This window comes from Onychomys torridus, chromosome X, assembly GCF_903995425.1.
Source record: "Onychomys torridus chromosome X, mOncTor1.1, whole genome shotgun sequence".
Taxonomy (NCBI): Eukaryota; Metazoa; Chordata; class Mammalia; order Rodentia; family Cricetidae; genus Onychomys; species Onychomys torridus.
The window spans coordinates 61,368,695-61,389,425 of NC_050466.1; the positions used below are offsets into that span (position 1 = coordinate 61,368,695).

At 40.3% G+C, this 20,731-nt stretch overlaps 1 protein-coding gene across 9 annotated transcripts in view; it reads left to right on the plus strand.

Annotated features, from left to right (window-relative positions):
- Positions 1 to 20,731, plus strand: part of Reps2 (RALBP1 associated Eps domain containing 2) — a 237,094-nt gene that overhangs the window by 207,983 nt on the left and 8,380 nt on the right. For 8 of the 9 annotated variants that reach the window (XM_036174450.1, XM_036174457.1, XM_036174453.1 and 5 more), the window contains 3 exons: positions 6,062 to 6,145; positions 8,585 to 8,751; positions 18,194 to 18,299. In XM_036174450.1, coding sequence (XP_036030343.1) covers positions 6,062 to 6,145; positions 8,585 to 8,751; positions 18,194 to 18,299 — 357 coding nt within the window. The remainder of the gene's footprint in view (positions 1 to 6,061; positions 6,146 to 8,584; positions 8,752 to 18,193; positions 18,300 to 20,731) is intronic. The other variant, XM_036174455.1, reaches the window with a different exon arrangement.

Below are 20,731 nucleotides of genomic sequence, written 5' to 3' on the forward strand. Positions count from 1 at the left end.
GGAAAGAGCTAAGTCTGATCTACATGGGAGGATTATGGTACATAAGTAACATCTCAGAGTTTATCCCCTTTGAGGCAAGAACCTTGCCTTTATATCCATCTCCAAGTGAGCTCTTCTCTGCAGACTGATGAGGGTGGGGTCGGGAGGCAGGCTTCCTCCATTGAGAAGATAGGCAGCTGTGAGACCTTAGTAGCTAGCACTCAGAGCAGCTAGTTGGATGGGTGTACCATCTACATAAAGGTGATCTAAGTGGGACACCATAGAACCTTTGACTGCTATTCATCTCCTTCCTGTATCCCATACTTTTACCGTTGTCCTTGGCATGCCAGAGACAGAAAACAATCTCTGTAACTGAATAAATGAATGTATGGAAATGCTCAGCCTCTCTGGGCCTATGGCTGTTTCTGGTAAGCCAACTGAGCAAAGGCTATATTGTCTCATCAGCCACGGTAATACACAAAGTACCAGGTTAATTTTTCACATCCAGAGTAATATCACCTTGGTATCTAATGAGGCTTTTTCATTGAAAAAGTAGAATGAAAATATTTTCATTTGTATTAGAGGAAGAAGAATAGTAACATCGAAACATTGTATATATGTGGTCAAAAGCCAATGGCTGTGAAGGTACTAAGCCCCATTAGGGAAGCTACTGCTGTTCTTTTGTTTAATGGACATGATGTACGTGTCGTATTGCCTGATAAGAAATGTTTATGGCCATAGATTAGTGCTACTGTCAGCTTTGGTCAAAGAAGCTACTTTTTACAGTGAGTGGTGATTAATACAGAGATTCATAACTGGTCAAAGTATTGAAAATAAGTGACTGTTGAATGTGCAGTCCTAAATGGGACCTCTATAGCACACCCTACAGGGCTAATGAAGTATCACAGGAGAGAGGGTGGAAAGAATGTCAGAGCTGGAGGAAGTGGGGGAGTGGTGGGGAATGCTGACTTCAGACAGGACATGGTCATTGCACTTTTGAACTCACAAAATTGTAATTACCTGCACAAGATAAGTACACAGTTGAGCCCATCAAAATCTCACACGGGAGGGGAAAGCTCATGAAGCCCCTCTAGAATTGAGCATCTATAGGCAGTTAATAGTGGCTAGAGGTGGGAGAGATTTTCTTCAGTGGCTGCCACTAATAAGGTATCCACATTCCTGTAAAGAGCCCCTTCACCTGTGCTTTTATAAGCAATCCTAATGAAACTCATTGGGCCACCAAAATGTCATAATGAAACCAGTTATGTACAAGTAATGTAAACTAAAAAGTGATGAAATAAAACATGTTATATGTATATGTACATATATGTATATTGGTGAATTTATTAAGGCCACTCCACATAGTTAAAAGGGAGGTTTATTTTGTGGGGTAGCTTACAAATGAAGGGATAGGTTGCAGGGTCTGGGAAAGGTATGGCGCAGTCTGGCGGTGTTCTCCGGAGAACTCTGCTCGGTCTACCTCCAGTGTCCAGGGTCCTGGAACCAAGAGAAGCCTCTCCTCTCAATCCTGGGTCTTCAGCGTCCTCCCTCAGCCCCACCTTGTGGGCGTGACCATTATCGAAGCCTCAATGGGTGTTGGAACTTCCAGGCCAAGGCTGGAATGGCTACCCACTACATATGTATATGTGTGTGTATGTATGTATGTATGTATGTATGTATGTATGTATGTATTTGAACCTTAGCTTGAGTTTTAATGACCTGGCTCTCTGCATCCTGCCTGAGTATGTATTGCTTCACATGAAGCCATGAAAGCAAGACTGCTTTTTGTAATATCAGTTAGAAATCAAATATATGCTCCTTTCATTGGAGTTGTATTTCAGCTCACACAGCCAGGACTTTTGAACAAGGCCATACTGCTGTGGGAGTAGACCTTTCCTACCTCCACTTTCTTGAAGCCATGAAGGAAGAAGCCAGCCACTGAGGCCTTCCTGCTTTCATGAATCATCATTCTTCTAAAACTGATCATCTACAGCAGTGTGAAGAGATAGCAAAGGAACCTCTCTAGTTCATTCTGCCACCCAGCTGCTAAGTCTGATGGGAGGCTCATGCCATTTTCATGAAGGAAGGTACGATAGCTTATTGAGATGAGGCAGTTTTGTATGACTAAATCTCATTTTCAGTTTTTTTCTTTTTAAAAAAGATTTATTTATCTATTTTATGTATATGAGTTCTCTACCTGAATGTATGCCTGCAGGCTAGAAGAAGGCATCAGATCCCACTGTAGATGGCTGTGAGCTACCATGTGGATGCTGGGAATAGAACTCAGGACCTCTGGTTACCGCTGAGCCATCTCTCTAGCCCCATCTTCAAATTTTCTTACCACAGAGCTAGTTTTCTTTCCCTGTGCCGCCTTCTGGCACCCCCTCCCCGATTCCTATGTTGTATCCTTTATGAGAGTCATTCCTTTGGCTGCTCAGTGGATGAACCCATTTTAGATCAGTTGTGGGGTAACAGAAGGTGGCAGGGAGGTCCTGACCTAATATTATGCAGTTGTTTGTTCTCAGTCACAGAGCGAGAACACCCAGGCCACTGCATACAATTTCAGGAAGGTATACTTGTAAATGGAAAAGTACCACCTCAAGCAAGTCTTTCCACTGCCTCCTCAGCTCTCTCCCTGATTGCTGCTTATTTTTAGGTGGCAGTGACAAAGACGGTCTAGTACTTTGGCTGTGCTCATAATCCTCATTTATGTTGAAAAGGTCAGTTTGTCGTCTTCCTCAGTAATTCCACAGGGATTTGGTGGAAGACATAGTTCTCCACCTGCTGTGTAATAGGAGAGAACTGGCAAATCAAAAGGCTGCATACCTGGGCCTGTTACTCCCCCTCTGCCTGCCTGCTGGGATTTTCCCTGCACACCTGGGGTCCCTGCAGGGGCATGCATGCATAGACTTGGGGCCAGAGCATATACCTTCTAAGTAATAAATTGCAAGTGACAGGCAGGAAGGGACCTCAGGTTCTAGATGGATTCTTCACCAGAAGCCCTGTATTTGAGTGGGTGGTGAGCTCAGCTGCTCAGAAAACTGACATTTGACTCATGGATCTTGGAGCACATTGTGACTCAAAACTCCCAGGGACAAGGAGGTGAATGCTACACTCTACAGACTGCTGAAAATGTATAGCTCCTGGGAAGCTTCACGTGAAATTGAAATACATGAAAACAAGCTATCCCCATTCCTGCTTGTGGTAGTTTGAATAAGAATGGTCCCCATAGACTCATATATTTGAATGTTTAGGCAGTGGCATTAGGAGGTGTGGCCTTGTTGGAGTAGGTGTGGTCTTGCTGGAGGAAGTATGTCTCTGGGGGTGGGCTTTGGAGTTTCAAATGACCAAGCCAAGCCCAGTGGCTCTCTCTCTCTCTGCTGCCTACTGATCCAGATACAGCACTCTAGGCTCCTTCTCTAATACCATGTCTGCCTGTGCACCTCCATACTTCCTGCCATGGTGATAATGGACTAAACCTCTGAAACTGTAAGCGAGCCCCAACTAAATGTTTGTCTTTTGTAAGAGTTGCTGTGGTCATGGTGTCTCTTCACAGCAATAGAAACCCTAACTACGATACTGCTCCTTCTAAACTTCCTGTCTGAGAGACTGACCTCAACCTTCTGTGGTATTCCAAGCTAATATTCTGGCTGTCTGAGTATATATAGGCCTTTGTGAGTTTGCTTTGGGTCTACCTCTGTCATCATCCACACATATAGCTCTTGTAGCTGACTGCATATACTACATGTCACTCAGACCTCAGCTGAACTGTCACATACTAGGTCTTAGCTGTCCTACAAGAATGAGTGCTTCTATTATCCCCATTCTTCTTCTCTACCACACTGCATTGAAACATGCATCTTTGATTATATATTTGATTCTTCCACTGGACTCCCAGATGGTTGTAAGTAGAGGTGGTGCCTTGTTCATCCTTGAATGCCAGCATAGCCAGCCAGCAGTAGCTGTCTGATAAATAATGTCTTGCATGAATGACATTGAGGCCTACAAGAGCCTGAGGCTGTATTGCACCATGGTAACAAGCCTAGCTTTAGAACCATGGTAACAAGTCTAGCTTTGGACCTTGAAACTGGCCTCAGACCCTGCTATTTGTATGATCTTTGGGTGAGTTTCTTGACTTCTTTATCTTGAATTTTGTCATCAATAGTTGGAAATGCTAACCACTTCTTAAGGCTGTGGTGATGTGACATAATTCATGCAGAACACTGGAGCAATGTATGATGCATCCATAGAGTTCAGTTTGTCAGAGTCTAATCAGAGCAACAGCAGCAGCATGAATAACACAGCCATCCCTAATGGAAGGAGAAGCTGTCACAAATACATGGGATTCGAAACCAGGCAGCTTGAATGCTTGTATATAGATTTAAAAGAGGTAGAGAGTTCTTTAGGATAACATGCAGGAACAAGAGCTGGAGATATTGGGTAAAAGAGTACTTGCCTCCTACGTGTGAAGCCTTAGGTTCAATCTCCAGTACTGCTAAATAAATAAATAAATCAACAAACAAGCAAAATAAATAAATAGGCTAGTGAGGTGCTGCCGCGGGTAAAGGTGGTCGCTGCCGAGCATTGCAGCCTGAGCAGAATCCCTGGGATTCACATCTTGGAAGGAAAGAACTGATTCCCACAAGAGGTCCTCTATGACCTCCACATGTGTACCTTGGCACACAAGTACATGTGAATGCACACACAATAAATTAATGAATGAAAAATAAATAAATAAAATTCAGGAGTAGATGGGATGATCCTGGGAAAGAATGCACAAGGGAAGGAAACTGGCACAGGGAAACAGAAGACAGAGAACCCCAAGAAAGTCCGTATTTCAGGGCAAAGAGCAGTCAGAGCAGAAAAAAAAAAGGAGAGAGAGTAATTACAGTTAGGAGATTGTCACTTCTCAGCCCCCTAAAATCACCAAGGATGCTATTTTAGAAGGAAGGAGGATGAGGAGAATACAAGAAGTGGCCAGAATCTGCTAATGTTAGCTCCCTGGGAGCCAGCCTGTTCAGTAGTGCCACAGGAAAGAAGGCACACTGTAGGAGGCTAGAGACAGCCATGTAAGGGGCAGTGGCAGTTGGTTGTGCTACAATCTGTTTTTGTGGTGTGAATTAGTTTTGGAGTAAATGAAGTACGGATACCACTGAAATGTAAAAGTCACTTTGCTCCTAAGTAGCGGGTTTTCTCATCATAATATTTTACTGTACTGGTTAATAACAGCCAAAAGCAAAGTACTCTACCACAGCTGAAGATAGCAAGCCTTGGGGACACAGGGGACTTATATAAGGCCTATTTACCCCATGTTCCATTTGTCTATGTTCTGTGTCCTGAAATGCTTGGGGTAGCCCTCATCAGTCTTTGTGCAGTCAATAGCCAGCCTTTCTGATTACTGCACCCATTACATACCTCCTTCCCTTTTAAAGGCAAATGACTATGTTTCCTAGAGTATTTCGTTTTCTAAAGATTTATTTGTGTGTGTGTGTGTGTGTGTGTGTGTGTGTGTGTGTGTGTGTGCATGTGCGCGCACGCCTGCAGAGGCCAGAAGAGGACATCTACTCTCCTGGAGATGGAGTTATAGATGGTTGTGAGCTACCTGGTGTGGGTGCTGAGAATCTAACTTCAGTCCTCTGGAAATGTAGCTCTTAACTGCTGAGCCATCTCTCTGGCCCATGCAGTGTTTCTTTTTTAGGAATTGAATATTAAAAAATATGAGTCCTTTATGGTGCTGATGGTTTTTCTTAGTGCTTGTTAAGCCCTTTCTTATCCCTTTCTCCTCTGATATTTTTTTATAGTTTTTGTAAAGTGTTAGTTTTTAAGAAATCTGTATGTGAAAATATGTGAGATAGCCATGGTTCCTTTTCTTGAATGACACTGGTAGGAGACATGGAAGGGAATAGCAAGGCCTATGGTGGAGGGTTTTCCCCAAGCATCAACAGACTTGTGCTTGCCTGCAGCTTAGTCTAGGCCAGTGTGACTTGGTCTCCTTGAGTGACTCTTTTCCAGAGTGTTCTTTGTCCTATGTTTACATGGTTGGGTTCTTTGCATTTATACCTTCTCTTTGATCTTGCTGCAGTCTGAACCAGTATCTGAAGCTGACTTACACCCTCAGCTGAACAGAGCTCCTGCTCAAGCTGCAGAAAGCAGTCCAGCAAAGAAGGTAAGAGCAGCAGAAAGACCCCTGGCCTTCTTACAACTCTACCATTTTCAGGTTTCCACCAAGATGACTGTGACTGATCCATGGCTCTCAAGTGTGAACTCTTTCTGAAAATTAGGATCCCGGAGATTCTGGAGCTGGACTGTGGATGTCCCTGGCAGTTTGGAATCTTCTAGCAGAACATGGCTGCCTTGTTTTTGGCAAGATCAAAAAAATGTTGTGGAGAGGCAGGAGAGATGCCTCAGAGGTTAAGAGTGCTTACTGGTCTTGTATAGGACCTGGATTCAGTTCTCAGCACCCATATGGTGGTGGCTCACTACTTTCTGACCTCTGTGGGCACTGCACACATATGATGCATATACATATACTTGGGCATATACATATAAAATATAAAAATAAGTAAATACTTTTAAAATGTGAGAAGAGCTAAATGGCTTTAGTAAGACTTCTTCATACATCTGCTAATGAATCAGGTGAATATAGGAATAGCCTAGCAACTTTGGACTCCACTTGGTTTTGGATATGCACATACCACTTTCCTAACAGTGCACCTAGCAACCTAGGGCTCTTACTTGCATCAAGTTTCATACATACCCCACTTCAAACAATAGCATAAATTACCCCTGCCTTGTCATCTACTTAGTTGTTACTCTTTTTGTGGTCAATTTCCTTTGAAAAATGCCCCAGAGCACATTTGGCTTGAAATAGTATTGGATGCGTGTGCATTAAGGCAGACTGTGTCTTCAGCATGAACTTTAAAGGAAAACCTCCTATTTACTATCTTATGTCTATGCATGATTGGGCATGCATACAATTCAAATCAGATGCATCATAGGAAAAGGCATGCACAGTGAGAAAAAAGGCTAATATAACTCAAGCCTGCCAATCAAATAGAATCCTCCATATTACATCCCTTAACAACCAAGTTCTCCTTCTCTTGAACCCCATTAAAGAAAGCCCCAAACAACAGCCTGCTGTTCCTGGGCACTCTAGCTCAAGTAGCACAGTGATTTCTTCAGTGATTCTCATATTTTCCATTTATGAGACTGATTTGTTGCCTACTGTGCTTTAAATCTCTTTAAATCAAGATTTTCACTGCTTTGACATTCAATTTCTTTGAATAAGAAACCAGGAATCTGGGGCCATCTAGTTCAAACAGTGATCCTAGTAACATTAAAGATCCAGTTAGCACCTCCTGTGGATGGGACAGTCTTCCCTTCTTGGTACCATGTTCTCTTTCTTTTCTTGTTTTTGTTGTTGTTGTTGTTTTATTAGCTTTTAAAATTATCATGCAGAGCAGAAAGTTTCTCTATCACATTTCCATATGTCTCTCTTGGTTCTTCTCTCCTTGTTCCCCACCTGCTGATGTCAGGATTTTTTTCTAGCATCTTGGCACCTTTCTTTTTGCTTGGCCATGCCATAGGTCCCTGTTCTTTGCACAGCTAGCACTACTCACTAAGTATCATGTTCCCACTTACTTTCTCATCCTCTTCCTGTTCTTCATCATTGTCTCCTAGGCTATCTCATAGCAAAGAGCGTGAACCCTGGGCTTGGAAGGTAACATGAGCAGGCCAACTGTTTCCTTGAGCACATTGGCTTTTTTGTTTGACTTCATACAGGAATCAGGAATAGGAGAATGATGAACACATGACTAAGACCATTATAGACTTTGAAACTTATTCTCCAAAAAGCCCCAGAGTGAGGCAGGAGTCAGTTTTGTCTTCAATTAGAAAAGACCTCATGGTTGTATAAAGTCTATGTGAGTTTAAATGACAAGAAAGTATAGATGGTTTACAACATTAAAAAAGGAAAATAGTAAGGCCACTAGACTAGAATCTTATTTTGATGTCCTTCCTTTTTAAAAGGTTTATTTATTTATTATGTACACAGAAGAGGGTGCCAGATCTCATTACAGATGGTTGTGAGTGACCATGTGGGTGCTGGGAATTGAACTCAGGACCTCTGGAAGAATAGTTGGTGCTCTTAACCTCTGAGCCATCTTTCCAGCCCTTGATGTCCTTCTTGATGATAGAAAAGGGTAGTAGATTCCCAGCTTTTTATTTATTTGTTTATTTATTTATTTTACATCTTGACCACAGTTTTTCCTCCCTCATCTCCTCCAAGTTCCTCCCCCACCTCTACTCTGCCCCCCCCATCCACTACTTCTTTCTTTTCAGAAAAGGGCAGGGCTCCCATGGGTATCAGCTAGCCATGCTATATCAAGTTGCAGTAAGACTAGGCACCTCCTCTCCTATTAAGGCTGGATTAGGCAATCCAGTAGGAGGAAAAGGGTCCCCAAAGCAGGAAACAGAGTCAGAGACAGCTCCTGCTCCCACTGTTAGGAGTCCCACAAGTGGACTAAGCTACACAACTGTAACATAGATGCAGAGGGATGATTAAAACACCTTTTTGAGCACTTTGGATTTATTTTTTAATCCACAGGATGCACCACATGGTCAACCTCCATCAAAACCTATTCGCAGGAAATTCAGACCTGAAAATCAAACTACAGAAAACCAAGAGCCTGCTGCTGCTGCTGCTGCTGCTGTTGCTGCTGCTGGAGGGGCAGCTTCTGCAGCAATGGTGAAACCCCATCCTACAGTACAAAAGTAAGTGGCCCAGACTAGTGAAAAGATGGCAGTGAACTTCCTCTTACATCTGCATGGATATGTATTTGTTTATGTGTCTACATTTATTTTCCTAGGCTCAGGATTTTATAGTTGTCATAGTCATCTCTGCCATGGTGACGGTGGTGGCATTAAAGCCTCCCAATCTGATAGGACGCTTTATAATCAATAGGACTTAGCATGACCCAAAGGAGCAGGCAAGTCCTAGACCATTGTTTGGTGTGGTTTCTTGCTGTTCTCTCTTTTCTTTCTTTCCTTTCTTGTGTTGGTCCAGATTTTGCTATGAAGGAAACAATATGGTGAGGGCATTTTCCCCTCATTTCCTGTCTGATGTCAAGTTCCTTTAGTGCACATGGCTAGCTCCGTGATCATAGACCCAACTTTCAGTAGAAGTGGGGTATGATTTAGAAAACATGTAGAGTCCTTGATATTGGTCACCTCAGTACTGAATGGCATAGGCTGATCCTCTGTAATACCATCTTTACTGTCTGGAACAGATACTGGAGGGCTTGAGACACAGTGGACAGGGCCGAGGATGGGGATAATGGTGCTCTGAACAAACCATCCTTATTTAGAAGACTGTCTTTGAGAAGATTGTTACTCGACTCAGTCTTTCTGTAGTAACATTAAGTGAGATATTGAGGGCAAAATCCTGCTACTGTCACTTGACTTGAAGTGAACCTCAGCTGGCCAGTGTTGCAGATACTTAAGATCCCTTGTGATATTTCTATAGAGGCCCTTCAGGTCTCAGGAGCTTGGTAGGTAGCTTGCCGTCTGCTACAGTACTGTGGAAAGAACAGCAACAGGTTCGGTGGGTGATGTCACCATTTTGCCTGGAAGCTGGGTCCCATTTGAATTCTTTGTATCCTTCTTCAGAGGATTTTTCTTTCCCCAAATAGTTCCCTGAAGGCATCAGCTACTACAGAAAGGGATTTTCTGCATCATCATCACCTTTCTAACCCAAGGGATAGGTTTCTGTCAGGCACAAAGATGGTTGGTTTTTTTCCTCCTTAATTTCACCTTCATGTTAATTCTAGTCAGTCAGTGGTGGCCACCTTGCCCTCCAAAGTAGATGTCAGGGCACCTGGTGAACTTCACACGGGGAACTGTTGCTTTCCATTTTTGCTGTTGCTTTCCATTTTTGTTTTGTTTTGAAATGAGCCCTGTTGAAATATAATTTGCATGGCACATACTTCAGTGGCTTTTAGTATTCACAAAGCCATGTGATCATTGCAACATTTTATTATCTCCAAAAGAATCTCCATGCCCAGTGGAAGTGGCTTCTGATTTTCCCTTCCCTTCCTAGCTCCTGGAAACCACTAATTTACTCTCTGCCCCTACTTGGCTTACATTTTTACATAGATATAGTCATGTGTCATGTGGCTCTTTGTGCTTGGCTACCTTTTACTTTTTTAGTGTTTGCAAGGTTCATCCATGTTGTAGCATGAATTAGAACCTAATTTTTTATGTGGAATACTATTCTGTTCTATTAATGTTCCATATGATATTCAGTGATTCATTAGACTTTGGGATTATTTGAACTTTTGTATATTAATAATAATGCTGTAGAGTTATCTGTGTTCATGTTTCTGTGTGGACTGTGTTTTTGTTTCTCTTGGGAATACACACATGGGTAAAATTGGAGTTACGTGGTAATGCTGTGTTTAACACATTGAAGAATTGCCAAATTGTCTTGCACAGTGACCACTCCACTTTACATCTTTAACAATGTATGAGGGTTCTAGTTCTCCATTTCTTCATCAATACTTACCTAGTATTAGATAATACTATGTATTATATAGTAATTATGTAGTAACTACAATTACATAGTAATATGGAAAAATATTTTTTATTATTTGAGATTATAATATAATTACATCATTCCTCCCCTCCTTTCCTCCTTCCAAACCTTTCCATGTACCCTCCCTTGCTCTCTTTCAAATTCATAGCCTCATTTTACATTAATTGTTACATATATATAGAATTCTTAAATAGAACATGTTCAATCTATATAATGTTACTTTTAAACGTTTATGTTTTCAGAGCTGACAATTTGGTATTGGATAATCAATTGATATGCTCTTCCCTAGGGAAGATTGTTTCTCTTGCTGTTTGCATTTCTTAATTTCTCGTAGTTCTTTTTGTAGGGTTGAGGCCTTGTGATCTTTTCCCTGGCCATGTTAGCATGCCTATTGATATCTTTTTTTTCAGGTCATGTTTAGACAGTCCTAGTGACTATAATGTGGTATCTTGTTGTGGTTTTGGTTTTCATTTCCTTAATGATTAATAGTGTTGAGCATCTTTTATTGTGCTTATTGGTCATTTAAATACACTTTTGGATAAATATCTACTCATTCTTTGCCTACTTATAATTGAGTTATGGGTTCTTTATCTAGTCTGCATACAGCTCCCTTGCTAGATACATGATTTTCAAATATTTTCTCCTATTCTGTTGGTTGTGTTTTTACTTTTTTTGTTGGTGTACTTTGAAGTACCAAGTTTTCTTTTTTTTTTTTTTTTGGTTTTTCGAGACAGGGTTTCTCTGTGTAGCTTTGTAGCCCAGGCTGGCCTCGAACTCACAGAGATCCACCTGCCTCTGCCTCCCGAGGTGCTGGGATTAAAGGCGTGCACCACCACTGCTCGGCCAGAAGTACCAAGTTTAAATTGTGTGTGTGTGTGTGTGTGTGTGTGTGTGTGTGTGTGCATGTGTGTGGCCCTTAATGACTTGTGACTTTATTTGTAGACCAGGCTAGCTTTGAACTCACAAAGATCCACCTGCCTCTGCCTCCTGAATTCTGGGATTGAAAGTGTGCGCCTCCATGTCTAGCTTGTCACTTATATTTTTAGTGTCATATTTAAGAAACTATTGCCTACTCCAAGTTCACAAAGATTGTTTACTTGTAAAAGTCTTGTCATTTTATACCTGGTGTTGGCATCTATGGTCTATTTTGAACTCATTTTGTGCATCATAGGAAGATGTGGTTCAACTTCATTCTTTGACATGGCAATTATACAGTTGTCCCTACAGTGTTTATTGAAATAGTATTTTCTACCTTTCATTTGTTCTGTGAATGTCCTTCAGCATGCTACTCTGAGATTAGTGAGGTGACCATGTGATATTTAGCTGAGAGACTAATGCACAGATCACAATGTGAATAGTCAGGGCCTAAGCTTTCACATCAGAGTATTTTATACAACTTCTTGTTTTAGTTCCAAGACTAGTTTATTTTGGCATGATAGGAAGGAATTTAGCATTCATAATTTTTCAAGGCAGGGAGCAAAAGATAGAAAATACAAAATGGTTGGCCTACAGTTCTTTCCCAGCCAGAGTTTTGAGAGAGAGAGAAGCTCAGATTCCTTTAGACATGTGTTATATAGAGTTGTTACTCCCTCCCCTACTTCTCTCTCATTTACAGTGTTAGTTGCTATGTACTATCTTTGGGAAAAATGAGAAAAAGAGTCACAATCATTTTCTGTAAGCCTTAATTCTCCAACAGAACACTGAGAAAGGCTAAAAATAAAGTAGACTAGCTGTAAAACTGTCATCAGCTTTTATAGAAATTAACATAAAAAATAAACCATTGTCAGAAACAAATTCAGCTTTTGATATTGCCATTGTCCACAAAAAGAAATTAGTAAGTTTGCCCAAGTCAACTGCTGAGCCAGGTTTTGTGCAGTAAACATTTCAAAATGTGTCATTGTTAATAAGGACAGATGTGAATTTGGCTTAGAAACACTTTGGTTTAGTTGTTTCTTTGCTACATCTTCCTTGTCTATTAAATATGAACCTTTGGAAAATAGGATTCTTCATGCATTATAGAGACAGAGGATACCATATGACAGCACCATGGCTCTGTGCCAACCTCTATAACTTCTATTATTCCCCATAACTCCAGAGTATTCTAGCTCTAGTATAGACTATTTGCTTACCTTCATGATGTTCCCAATGTGGCTCTAAGTTTTTCTTTCCCTCCTCATGCTTGATGTATTGGGATTGTCTGTGGGATTAATGGTTTGAATCCCTGATGGAAGTCTTCCATTTCTAACTGTAGAAAAGGCAATACAAGTTTGGGACTTAGAAGAAGGTGCACCCAGTTTCCTTGGGAGAAATCAAGGCCTGGGGAATGGCTACAAAGATTTGTCCTTTTTAAAAAAATATTTTTATTTTATAATTAATTTAATTTTACATATCAGCCATGGATTCCCCTGTCCTCCCTCCTCCCACCCCCAGCCTTCCTGCCCAATCCACTCCCCCATTCCCACCTCCTCCAAGGCAAGGTCTCCCCTGGGGAGTCAGCCCAGCCTGGTAGGTTCAGTTGAGGCAGGTCCAGTCCCTTCCTCCCTACACCAAGGCTGAGCAAAAAAGGTAGGATCTCATGTCATGATGGTTGGCTCTCTATGTAGCTGAGGATGATGAACTCCTGATTCAACTGTTTCACCACCCAAATGTTGGGATGATAGATACAAGCCACCATACCCAGCCTAATATTTTCTCATTTAGAGAATCTCATTGATACTCTTTTTGGGAAGGATTTTTTTTTTTTGAGATAGGATCTCACACTGTAGCGCAGGCTTGCCAGGAACTCACCCTGTAGCCTAGGGTGGCTTCAAACTCATGAAAATCCTCTTGACTCAGCCTTCTGAGTGCTGGTATCATAGGCATGAACCACTATGCCTAGCTTATGTCCTTTAAAACATAATACAAATATATTGTATACATATATGAGATTATCAAAGAATAAGTAAAATTTATTCAAAATTTGAGTTTGCCACTTGAACAGAAAATAAAATTCAGAAGGGTAGGATTGCTCGATCCTGGAAGCTGGGCATATTGTCTTCCTGTTCTGGATTTCTTTGGGATTTGCCTTTATCCATATAGACAATGGCAACTTGTCACCAACATATTTATTTTTCAGGTCACATAGAAAGAGGGAAAGAACAAATGGGGAAAAGGCAGCTTATTGCTAAGATCTTTCTGGTCTTACTGGCTCAAAACTTAGTCACATGTTTTTACTCACCAAGGCAACAGAGAAACAATTATTTGCTGAACAGTTAGTTGCACGTCTTCCTCCACTGAAACTGGGCCAGTTGTAGCCCAGATTGGAACATGGAGTAAAAGGCTAGGGGAGTTTGTAAGTGCAAACTTCAGAAGCAATTAAGAGGCAAGATAAACACCTTTCCTGAACTGTTAACAGGTGACCTGGCCCAACATTGTGTCTGATTTGGGACCTAATCTTTGCTCTACCTAGAACTCCTTTGGTTGCAAATGCACGGGGGTGGGGTGGGGTGGGGGGTGGTGGTGGTGGTGGTGGTGGCGGGGGTGGCGGGGAAGGGGGAGTGGGGGAGTGGGGGAGTGAGAGTACTTAGAATATCTTAGCATATTCTTTCTTTAAGGAACCATATTCATTCATTGTGAAGATGTAGGGGTCGGCTTGTAGAAAATAGTGATAGAAACAGATCATAAAGGATATTTGTTAGTTTTCTCTGTGAAGAAATCTACCTTCAGCTCTGTAGATTGATTGACTTGTTCTGCAGCGCCAAGGCTGAACTGGACTCATAACTCTCACCCCACATACTTGAGAGAGAGAAGCTGCTTAGGTCAGTGTGTCCCAGCATCCATTCAAGTCTGAGAGTGGAAGTGAGGGTTTCATCAAACAAACATGACTGCAAGGCATCTATCTACCCACATAGGTGGAGGGAGGTTATGGAGACAGTTCTTGGAGAAGGAGAAGCTGTTCTAAGCTGACTCACATAGCATAGTGGTAGTTTAAGAATAAAGAGGCATCTAGTTCTGATTGACTTCTTCCTGTAAACTTTAAATTTTGAACTATATAGATCACAGAAACTAACAAAAAATAATACCAAGCAAGCTTGTTTATCTTTCATGTAGTTTGTCCCAATGATTACATTTTACCTAACTAGAGTCAGAATAATTCTATACCATTTTATCACATGTTGTCATAGTGTATAGATTTGTGTAGTCATCATTATAATCAACATTCTGGAGTCATAACTACCTCCTATTTTCTGACATTCATAACCCCTAGCAAACATTTGTGTAATTTTCCTTTCCTATAATTTTGTCACTTTAAGAATGCTATATAAACGGAATCGTAGCACGCGACCTTTTGGATTTGACATTTTTTTTTCTCAGCATACATTTAGTACATAATGAAAAAAAAAATCACATTCCAGGACTCTTATCCCAAAGAAAGGAGCACTTTCATCCTTTAACATCTAAGTGGACAGATATGTGTATCATCCAACACTGTGAAGCAGAATCCTATATAAATTTGTTTAGACATTCTCCTATTAAGCAATATTTTGGCTGCGTGTAGTTGTTGAAGATCACAAATAAAGTTGCTGTAATCATCTCTGCACAGGTTTTTATCTGTAAATATATTTTCCTTTGTTTGGGATAAGCATCCTGAATTGTGATTTTTTTTTTAAATATTCTTTTTTTAAAGTTTTACTTATTATGCAGTGTTCTGCTTGCATGTGCACCTACATGCCATAAGAGGGCGCCAGATCTCATTATAGGTGGTTGAGAGCCACCATGTGGGTGCCGGGAATTGAACTCAGGACCTCTGGAAGAGCAGTCAATGATCTTAACCTCTGAGCCATCTCTCCAGCCTGTGATTTTTTTTTTTTTTTGGATTGTCTGCTAAGTATATATATATGTGTAGTTTGAAAAGAAACTATTAAGTTATCTTCCAGAATGGAGGTACCATGGCATATTCCCACCAGCAATATATCAAGACACTAAATTTCTTCATGCCCTTGCAAGTGTTTGGTGCTGTTCCTTTTGTAACTTTAGTGGGTATGTAACTCCATGTCATTTTGATCTTAGTTTGTATTTCTCTAAAAGCCAGTGATGTTGGAAAAACTTCTCTTCTGTGTATTTGGCATCATACACACACACACACTCTTTGGTGATCCATCTCTTCTTCTCTTTTGATGATTTTCTAATTATTTTTTTTAACTGTTGCATTTTGAGTTTTTTTTTTTTTTAAGGGAAGAAGGGTTCATGTTGGCTCACAGTTTGAAGAGCTACAGTGTAACATGGTAGAGAGGCATTGTAGCAAGCACATAAGGCTGCCTTGGCAGATACACAGTCAGAAAGCAGAGAGACAAATGCTAGTGCTCTGAGATTTGAGAGCTTTCTGTGCTCTGAGTAGAAATCCATGGTTAGATTTGTTGTTTTCATAGATCTGAAACTTGTCTTCTTTACAGGTCATTGTGTTTTTCTATTTCTCTTTCTTTTTTGTTGTGTTCTTTTACTTGTTGCTATTAAGTGTAATCTTTGTACATATATTGACTATTATCCTAGAGCATTTATTGCCTTACCAGAAATGTTAGTAACTAATGTTCTTTCAAGTAGAAAGACAGTTTTGAGTTTGTGTACTTCAACAATAACTCTGTGTTCCTGCAGGGAAGAAGGGTTAGATTTACTTCATCCCAGTTTATTAAAAACCCACAATTGAAATAAATTTCATTTCAAGGATTAACAGTTTTAGAACCTGAGATAGTACTTGCTCAGAAGTAGATGCTACTCAAGATGTTGCCATAATAGCAAGATCTGTAGATGTGCCATTGAAACCAAATCTATGTACTTGAACAAATGTCTGAATATCAAATATCTCAAAGTCAAAGAAAAAGTCTTCTAGAATGTTGTTGCTTTTGGAAAAAGCACTAAAATTGGACCAAGGTACAGTTCTTTTCTAATAGACATTTAAATTTAAGTTTGTTGTAATGCAAAGGAATGCCTCATGTATCAAAATTCAAACATTCTTATGTATATTTGTTATATTGGTTTTATTTTCAAAATTGTACTTTGTCGTATTAGTTTACTTTTATTGTATTCTGGCATATATTATTCATTCAGTAAAGGTGTTATGAATTAAAATATTTACTCTTATATGTGGAACTTAGATAACTCTCTCTCCCTCTCTCCCTCTCTTTACACACACACACACACTCACACACACACACACACACACACACACACACTCCTATATGTGCAACACTAGAATAAAAACAGGGCATTTGTGAAGAGGATGGAACCTAGTGGTAGAGGAAAGACAGAAAAGGGTATTGAATAGTGAATACTGGCCAGAGTGCATGATATATTTGAATGAAAATGTCATTATGAAACCTTTTACTTTGCACAATGAATACATGCTAATGAAATTATTTTCTTAAAAAGTAGAGGAGATTGGTCAGTAGGTAAAGCGCTTGGCTTTACCAGATTTGAATCCCAGAATTAAAACTGTAAGTACAACCACTGTGTTTTAAAAATAGCAGACTTTCTTGCTTCTATATGACTGAAACAACTAGCCTTTAAACTTACTGCAGTAGGGACTATGTCTTCTGCAGATTAGCAGGGTGGTTAGCATAGTGTACCCCTTCAGGAAATAGTCATCATATGTATATGGTAGATCTGGACTAGGACCCACTTCCCAGTGATTGAAAATATGGTCGTTTTTCTAGGAGAGTATGAATCACCTTTTTAATGTGTTTCTTGCTATGGGATAAGAGTTTGTAAGTTATACTTGTGGTGACCATGTTGATTTATCATTCCCACCACAGAGTTTAGAAAATTAAGTGGGTTCTAAGACTTATGGCCAAACAGTGTAAGTGAAGACTTTAATAGACCCAAGTGTAATGCATGATTGCCCTGGTTACACATGATTGCCCTAGTTACACATGATCTCCCTAATTACACATGATCTCCCTAGTTACACATGATCTCCCTAGTTACACATGATTGCCCTAGTTACACATGATCGCCCTAGTTACACATGGTCACCTCAGTTACACATGATCTCTCTAGTTACACCTATTCTTTGAATTTAGTACTGACTCTGCTAAGGTATGCTGGTACAAAAGCATTCTCCATTTTCCTCAGGTGCCTCAGATATATTCTGGTACATATTAAAATTCATGTTCTCTCTCTTCCTCCCCCTCCTTCCTTCCCTACTTTCCTCCCTCCCTTCTAAAGAAATAAAGGAGAATTAGGTAGTTTTGCTAAATTAATGTAGACTTTTTTCTTAGGAGAATGTTCTGTTTTTTCCCACCAGTCTTGTCCACTGAAGTAGATTCCACTAATGCATCCACAAAAGGAATTACTAGAAAAATGCTTATTAAAATGTCTTGGAATAACTGGAACACAAATGTTTGAAAAGGCCCAATCACAGCCTTTATTCGAGTTGTAAAATGGGGTGTGAATCATTCATCCTGACCAATTTGTTTCATTTTGGTGTGGGCCTGCCTGCTGGCTTGCTGGCCTGGGAATACGATTTTTGGAGCCCTTGGATGTTAACCTTTGTCAGTTAGGCACGTCTCATGAATCTGAGTTCTGCCTTGTAAGGAAGGCTCCAGACCTCTAGGTCTCTTTTCATCAAGATGTTACTACATTTTACAGGCAGTCTTCCAAACAGAAGAAGGCAATCCAGACTGCCATCCGCAAAAATAAAGAGGCCAATGCAGTGCTGGCCCGCTTGAACAGTGAGCTTCAGCAGCAGCTGAAGGTAAGAGTGGTTCCCCATTTGGATTCCTTCCCTTCAGTCTGGCTTTGTGTTTTGATCATCAGCTCTCCATTCCTTTCGCAAGACCCACCTTTGTTCTCAAAGCTCTTTTAGTTGGTAGAGAATGAGTGTATTTAGTTTCAAGGGTTGGCTCTTGAATGCTTAGACTAAGATTAGTAACTTCAATATGGATGCTATATATTGTGTAGTAAATAAAGCCATTTACAAACTGTATTCTTTGTTGTCCAAAGCTTCTGAGGAAGATCATAATTGTTTAGATCTTCTATGAATGATTCTATACTTTTCTGGAGGTAGACAGCCTTAGTTAACCCCTTTTCTGGTACCTTGGAAATGGCTCCATTTCATGTTCTCAAGGACATTAGCCCTGTTTTTCTCACTTATTTCTCTCCATCACTTCTCCTCTACATCAGTTTCACAGGCTGCTCTAACTATGTACCATAAATTAGGTGACTCAATGCAATAGTACTTTATTCTTTCATGGCTCTGGAGTTTGAAATCAAGGTGTCATCAGAGCCATGCTATCTTTGAAGGCTTTAGAGATGAGTCCTTTTTTGCTTCGCAATTCCAGGTAGTTTCTGGCAATCCTTTGCATTCCTTGACCTGTACATAAAAAGGTCCAATTGTCTCCATTGTCACATGGCATTTTTCTGGTGTCTTGCCTGTTATCTGTTTTTATTGTACTTTTGATTAAGAGCACCAGTGACTTGATTAGGGTCATCTTCACATGATTCTGTTTGCATGTAAAATCATGGTTATAGGTCCTGGGAGTTAGGCCTTGAGCATGTTTTGGTGGGACATGATTTTCCTGGGTCATTCTTAACCCATACATAAACAACTCCAGCATTAGCAATTCTCATTGGGTAATTACTGCTCTGCTTCTCTGGTCTCCATCATGTGAATTTTCTTAGAAACTATTCACAGGGTTGGGGATTTAGCTCAGTGGTAGAGCGCTTGCCTAGCAAGTGCAAGGCCCTGGGTTCATTCCTCAGCTCCAGCAAAAATAATAATAATAATAATTAATTAATTAAAAAATAAAAATAAAAAAAAGAAAAGAAATTATTCTCACTCACTGTTTTTACTTTCTGTTTTCTCTCTCTCCCACCTTAGTATGGTCTTGCTGTCTTCCCACATTCCACTTATGGCCAAATCCAATGGGCTTTGGTTTGTTTAATTAATTAATTAATTGATTAATGTTTTAGAAGAATCAACATAAATGGCCATGCTTTCCTCTAAAATTACTTCTCTCTCTCTCCCTCCCTCCCTCCCTCCCTTCCTTCCTTTTTTACTTTTATTTTTTGGTTTTCTCAAGACAGGGTTTCTCTGTGTAGCTTTGGATGTCCTGGAACTCACTTTGTAGATCAGGCAGGCCTCAAACTCACAGACATCTACCTGGCTCTGTCTCCCAAGTGCTGGGGTTAAAGGAGTGTGCCACCACTGCCGCGTGGCTTGCTTTTCATTTTTTTTTTTTTTAAAGATGGGTCCTTGATATGCAGCTCAGGCTGTCCTAGAACTGAGAATCCTCCTGCCTCAACCTCCTGAGCTCTGGGATGACAGGTATGCAGCACTGTGCCCATCTGAGATACTGTGCTTTTCTCCTTTGCCTTCTGCTGCACAGATGCTGCTTTAACGTTCTTTGTCCCTCCCATCCCTGACTTTTGTGTACCTCCCACCTCTGCCAAGATATTTTATTACTGAACTTCTAAAGACATAGAAAGTTTGGAAGAATCGTACAGTGAATATGTGTACAACCACTGCTTTAGTTCTGTTACTAAAAATTTATTATACTTGTTTTGTTATGCATGTATCAGTTTGTCTATCTCCTCTACTCACCAGTTTATTTAATTTTTTGACACATATTCAAATAAATTACCAACATCTGTATACGTTCTCTAAATACTTCAGCATGCATATTGTTAGCTAGTGTTGAAGTTTTTATTTGAGATAGGGTCTCTCTACATCATCCCTTCTGTCCTGGAACTCACTATGTATGCAGAACAGGCTAGCCTTGTAGAGTTCATTTTTTAAATGGGTTTTTCTTGTGATGTGAAATTTAACATATACAAATCTTAACTGTATACTTGGTGATATTGTAACAAATGTATATACTTATAGAAGGCAAACTCCATGGATTTAGAGACCCATTGCTATCACCATAGGAAGCTTCCTTATTTTCTCTCCCATTTCACTTCTACCCCACCACAGGGCAGCCACCATTCGGATTATTTTATACTGTAGTTTTGCCTGTTCTGTAACTGTATATGATGGTATTCTAAAGCCAATACTTTTGCATAAAGTTTTTGAGATTCATTTATTTTGTTGAGTGCATGAAGAATTTGTTCCTTTCATTGCTACTAATACCGCACTGAGTGAATATGCCACAGTTCCATTATCAGGCCTCTTGATGGACACTTGAG